This window comes from Stigmatopora nigra, chromosome 10, assembly GCF_051989575.1.
Source record: "Stigmatopora nigra isolate UIUO_SnigA chromosome 10, RoL_Snig_1.1, whole genome shotgun sequence".
Lineage (NCBI taxonomy): Eukaryota > Metazoa > Chordata > Actinopteri > Syngnathiformes > Syngnathidae > Stigmatopora > Stigmatopora nigra.
The window spans coordinates 2,807,918-2,814,899 of record NC_135517.1 but is presented as its reverse complement, the minus strand read 5'-3'; the positions used below and the strand labels follow the sequence as shown (position 1 = coordinate 2,814,899).

Below are 6,982 nucleotides of genomic sequence, written 5' to 3'. Positions count from 1 at the left end.
AGCTAAAAAACTGGAAAAAAGGTGGGATAGTGTAGTGTTTCACTTACCTGACTTGGGTGTGATCAAACGTGGGATCGATTGTCACTGGTGTGATTGTGACTGCGAATGGTTGTCTGTCATTATGTGTTCCCTACGACTGACCAGTGACCAATCAGTTGGCTCAAAGTCAGTTGAGAAAGGCTCCCGCAATGTTGACCTGGATGAGCGGCGTTGAAAATGAATGAATGAGTCAATGAAGTCATGAAAAACAGTATCACAGACATGTAAAATGGCATAAATAAATTAATAGAATAACTTTCTTCTGCATAAACAACAACAAAATGCCTGTAAAATGTTGAGAAATAGTACAAGATGAAGTAGTACATGACAAAAACACAAAATGATTAAAATGTTTATGAGAAATGAGTAAAATGATTTTCCTTTTTTGCTACAATGGAATGTACATGGTGGTAATCCTTTTAGTATGCACAACCTGGCCACCAGGGGCAGTATAATACAAATGTACTTGGAGATCTTTTGAGTAAACTGTAGTAATGTTACCGTATTTTCTCGCATTTAAGCCGTATTTGTAACTAAAAAAAATATGACTGAATTAAGGTACGGTTTAAATGTGTGAAAAAAATCTACAGTAACATTTACCATGTGTTGGTTATTTTCTGTTTTGCAGTAAGAAAAGAACCAATACTGGATGAATTAATGCATTATATTGAGCCTAATAATGTGCTTTTGATTCATAAAGTATCTCAGAAATACCACATATTTTTCTTAAGATTTTTCCTTTAAAGTAAAACATTTGTACTCCTATTAAAACCATGAATATGGAGTTGAAAAATATGAATCAGAGGGCGGCTTATACGCGAGAAATTCTCAAATTCAACAATTTTAAGGGCACAGCTTATACGTGGACGCGACTAATATGCAAGAAAATACGGCATTTATATATCTATTTTTAAATTAAAGAAATAAAAATAGAAAAAATGTGAATCAGGGGGCGGCTTATACGCGAGAAATTGTAAAACTCAATCATTTTAAGGCAATTTCCAGAGTGCGCCTTATATGCAGTAAATACGGTAGTTGCTCTTCGCATGGGATGAAGAACATTATAAAGTTTGCTATCTTTGTCGTTATTTCATTGTTTTTAACTTGAACATTTTGTAATGAATGCCATATAAGTAGGCGTTTGAAAAACGTGCAAAAAAATACCTTTTCCCGTCTACTTTTCTACTTCTCCAACTTTGCATAACATCACAAGCACATTGCATTATATCCCCGCTTTTTCTTTATGATTCTACGCCGGGCTATTCATGAGCATATGTTCCCATATGAATTCCCCCCCGTCAATAAATATGCACAGCTTTAATTGTTCGCCTTGGTAATTAGACGGCAGTTCTGTTCTTTTTTGGCTCAGGTGTATTTTGAAAGCGGCATTTTCTTTTGTCTTTGCTTTCCGCTCTTTTGGCAGCTTCTAACAATTTCCATGGTAATAAGATAGATAGAAAAGACAGAAAGAGAGAGCGACCCATCTCAATGTGAATGGCTTATTAATAGAGCTGCTCTCAGGCAAACAGATGGCAGCTGCCAAATACAAACACACACAAAATCACACTCATCACACCAGCTAATTCAATTAGACAGGAATAGACATTCCTCAGTGTACTTTCCATTCATTGGATTAATAAAATAAATTAAAAAAACGGGGGCTTTTTGCAGAATATTTGACAACGACAAACATGAAAACAAGTTGGCGTGGACGTGAGAGGAAAAACGGGATTCAATTCATTATCGGAGAGCGATTAACGGGCTAATTACTTATTGGATTATGGGGGAATTGATGTAGAGAGCAGTTGATTATGGTTATGCTTTTGTTGGGAGTATTTTGTTTTGAATGAAATGGTATAAAAACATATTGGCAGCTATTTAGTAGCAGTAGATGTGCTAATTGAGTACTGTGTATTTTTTTAAATAGTAAGTAGTAGCTAAAATAATCTTAACTAGGCAATTTTTAAATAGTAAAAAGTAGCTAAGATAATCTTAACTAGGCAATTTTTGAAAAATGGTAAATAGTAGCTAAACTAATCTTAGCTAGGCATTTTTTTTAAATAGTAAATAGTAGCTAAAATAATCTTAACTAGGCATTTTTTTAAAATGGTGAATAGTAGCTAAAATACTCTTAACTAGGCATTTTTAAATAGTAAATAGTAGCTAAATTAATCTGAACTTGGCATTTTTAAATAGGAAATAGTAGCGGAGATAATGTTAACTAGGTATTTTTTAAATAGTAAATAGTAGCTAAAATAATCTTAACTAGGCAAAGATGAATATTTTTTTTTAAATTTCAGTACAAAAACGTAAATTTGCTGTGGCTAATTTGTCCTATTAAGCTAGCAGAACTAGCTAAGCTAAGTCCAGCCATGCTGGGCAAAGCTAAGCTAAGTGAAGCTAAGTAATGCTGGGCTAAGCTAAGCTAGGCTTTTCAATTTCTATACAATAACATGCATTTATCAATTGGTTCTATTGAGCTATTAAATAATAAAATAACTTTTTTTGGTTATTCTCTTTATTTAGTTATAACAAAAAAGTTTTAAGCTAATTAAGCTAGCAGTAGTAGCTAGGCTAAGTAAGTAAAACTAGGTGAAGCTTTTTGAATTTCAGTACAATACTAGCTTTTTGAATAGAATCCACAGGATTTTTTTGTTATCAAAACACTTGAAATGATTCCAAGTGGCTGAAAAGAAGTGTTTTATAGACAAACAGTGTATTTTTTGCAACTTTCACACACATTTTCTCTCCATCTGACTCATCTCCGCTAGCAAGCTCTCAGAGGGAGAAAGGCTGGAGGCGCGCTTGTTTTCATTTCGACGGTATTCTCTCTTGGGGTTTTCTCACCCAAGATGTGGCGCACCGCTCGTGAGAAATGTGCTTCGGCACAATTAGCGTTTGCGCGCTGACCACATTTCCCGCATGTGCTCAAATACTTTGAAAACAACAAACTAATTAGTAATAATCATATTTCTTTCCCACACGCTTTAAAAGCGAGGCTCTTCCTTTTTAACCCTCTTTTGTTCTACATTAATGTACATATATACAACATATGTATATTTACATATATACTACACATGTATATACATATATACTACATAAGTATATACATATATACTACATAAGTATATATACATGTATACTACATATGTATATATACATGTATACTACATATGTATGTATACATGTATACTACATATGTATGTATACATGTATACTACATATGTATGTATACATGTATACTACATATGCATATATGCATGTATACTACATATGCATATATACATGTATACTACATATGTATATATACATGTATACTACATATGTATATATACATGTATACTACATATGTATATATACATATATACTACATATGTATATACATATATATACTACATATGTATATACATATATATACTACATATGTATATACATATATACTACATATGTATATACATATATACTACATAAGTATATACATATATACTACATAAGTATATATACATGTATACTACATATGTATATATACATGTATACTACATATGTATACTACATATGTATATATACATATATACTACATATGTATATATACATATATACTACATATGTATACATACATATATACTACATATGTATACATACATGTATACTACATATGTATACATACATATATACTAGATATGTATATATACATATATACTTCATATGTATATATACATATATACTAGATATGTATATATACATATATAATAGATATGTATATATACATATATACTAGATATGTATATATACATTTATACTACATATGTATAAATACCTATATGCTACATATCTATATATACATATATAATACATATCTATATATACATATATATGACATATGTATATATGCATATATACTACATATGTATATATACATGTATACTTCACATGTATATATACATATACTACATATGTATATATAAATATATACTTCATATGTATATATACATATATACTTCGTATGTATACACACCACATGTATACACACAAATATACACACAAGTATACACATATATCAGCCTGTTTCAAAATAAAGCTAGAGTTTTCTTTATCTGAGGGAAACAAAGAGCGTAAGCTGCTACTGAGCCAAATGAAATCTAAAATGCATCCATACAAAGGCATCGGCCGGCGTCTTCATCCCCTCGTGTTGTTCTGATAGCTGTGACTGAATATGTAAAAGGACATCACCAAAAAACAAACGTATCCACTTTAGACACTCAGCACAGCGTAAAAGCCTCAAATGGGATCATATTGAAATGGACGTATCGCACGTGAGGAAACTTGCGTCAAAATAGGAGGTGCGAAACCACAAATGTGCTTTTGGTGCCTGGCGTTGACATCCTGTCTTGAAGTACATTAATCACATGTGAATACATAAAAAAAGACATAAAAAACTGCAGTTGGAACAAATACAAGTGAAATGATGAAGAAGTGTTATTGTACATGACTGGCAACCCAAAAAATGGATGAATTTGCGTGTTAATTGCAACTTTTTGCTCAAATAAAATGCGGTAATCTTCTATTTTTTTTGTCGTTGGTGCAAATCTTGTCAAAATGGAGTTTCTTGATTGATTTAACGGGCGAAATAAAAGTGTATAATAGCCCTGAAAAGATTAGAAAGAAGAGATAAATGAAATGATGCAAAACGAGACCATCACTTTGAAACATTTTTATTATTATTATTATTATCATCTTCATAATGCAGCTTGCAAAAATAAAAAGAAGCGTCGTGACACAAAGAGTTGCCGCAGAAACGACAAATTACAAAAGATAGAAAAAGAAATGCAATTTGGCTCCTGTAGAGCTCATGTTGGGGGAGCAGAAAAAAGAAGAACATTTAAATCAAATTAAGATGAAAAAAATTAAATAAAATTAAATGAGTGATAAAAGAAAATTTAGTAAAATGAAAGCAACAAGTCATAAAAAATTAGGAAATAAAACCATTCAAATCTGGAAAAGAAAATTAAATTACTCGAAAGATAAAATGGAATAAAATCCAAAACAATAATGAATAAAAGAAATAGACTAAAATCATATAATAAAATTAAAAAATATGACCTCTATTTACTTTTTAACTCAACAAACATTATTTAAATTGCTCATAAATAAAAAAAAAATTTGGCGAATAGTCAATTGGCAAAAAAACAAAAGTTACTAACCATTTAAAATATTTATCATTACTGACTTTACAAATAATATAACCACAATTGGCTTTTTTGTCTTTTATTTTTATTTATTTAATTTTTTTGTACACAACTTAAACGGGAATTTAAAAAAAAATAGCAAAAATGCCTTCACACAGGAGTTAAAAATACCAACACAACTAAAAACCTATAAAAAAATAAAAATAAAATAAAAAACTAAACGAAAAATTCAGCAAAAATTCTAAAATTGACTTCACGGTGGAACAAAAATAAGCGTTTTTTTTATATGAGGCAATGCGTCATTAATTATTATTTATTCCTTGAATTTTTTACGCCCTATAAAATGAACTTGTTTGATTTTATATATATAAAAAAAGAGAATAAACACTCACTCACACACGCTCTCAATGACTTTTAAAGATGAACAACTTCCTTATTTGATCCCATAAAAGTTGTATTTACAATCACACTGTGTGACAGCTCATTGGACCTCCCAGGGTCTTTTAATATTTCAAAATATTAATATCCCAGAAAAAGAAAAAACTCAATTTTTGTGTATGTTTTTTAACAATTTCCCCATCTTCCCTTCACGTATCTTTTTAACGCTTTAAAACGTGACGTTCTTTCCTTCCCGAGCATCAAAAAATTAAAGACTTTGTCTTGATTTTTTACAGCATTTTTTACAGCGTGTTTCATTTCACACTCAATGGGTGGGCAGGCCCCGTTTTTCTTTGTACACAAACATTTAAAAAGTCAAATTTTTTGCCACAATATGTCTCCCTTTAAGCATAAACAAAAACACAGGAGTAGGAGTAAATATCTCTCGACAGCAGGGGGGGTTTTGTGAGGCGGAAATAAATTAAAAAGAGTAACAACAACGACGACGACAACACGTTTTTTTTCCAATTAAAGCTGAATGGTGTCCCTGAGGGGACAAAAAAAAAGGACGAGCAGTCCACGGCTCGGCCTAACCTGCCACAAATAAGGGGGCGGGGATGTGGGCGGGGCCTATTTAAGTGCTTATACAGGAAGTCACCTGATACCCACCCGGTCCCTCGAAAAAAAAAGTCCCGTCACGAGAGGAAAGAAAATTGTGGAGCGGCGTGTTGGTTTCTTTTTTTAAGTACATGTATGTACACAAAGGTAAAAGGGGCGGGGCAGGTAAAGGGGGCGGGGTTGGGGGAGAGACGGTCGGTTCCGGTCCAACGCTGGCCGCCGAAGGGGGGCTCAGGTGAGGTAGAGGGGCTTGTCCCTGCCTATCATGCTGCCACTGCCCAGAAAATATAAAAGTGAGACTGATGAATGGGAATTGTGGTGATAGAAAATGGGGGGGATGTGAGTTTTTTTCTCCATTCATTTCAATGGGGAAGATGATTTTGATTTTGAGGTATGCTGTTGGGGGGAATGATGACTTTTGGAAACTTGATTATTAATGATGTAGAGTACAGGTGTCAAAGTGGTGGCTCGGGGGCTAAATCTGGACAGACGTATTATTTTGTGTGGCCCGGGAAAGTGAATTATGAGGGTTGATTTTCTGGTTTAGGATTAAATTGAAATGAAGAGTATAGATGTGTATTATAGTTACTGATTTTCCCACTTTTAAATTAATAATTGTATTTTTTAAATATTTTTTTTGGTGTTTTTAGTTCAAAAATCATTTTGTAAAATCTAAAAATATATAAAAAGCTAAAATAAACATTGTTTTTATCTATAATAAACCTAAATATTCAGGAATTTTGATCCAGTTGTTTTAATCC

At 32.0% G+C, this 6,982-nt stretch overlaps 1 protein-coding gene across 2 annotated transcripts in view; it reads right to left on the bottom strand.

Moving 5' to 3' along the window:
• Positions 1-4,735: 4,735 nt before the first annotated feature.
• tox2 (TOX high mobility group box family member 2) overlaps positions 4,736-6,982 on the bottom strand; it is a 112,467-nt gene continuing 110,220 nt past the window's right edge. For both annotated transcript variants that reach the window (XM_077727201.1, XM_077727203.1), the window contains one exon: positions 4,736-6,495. In XM_077727201.1, the coding sequence (XP_077583327.1) occupies positions 6,453-6,495 (43 nt within the window). In that variant the 3' untranslated portion in view covers positions 4,736-6,452. The remainder of the gene's footprint in view (positions 6,496-6,982) is intronic.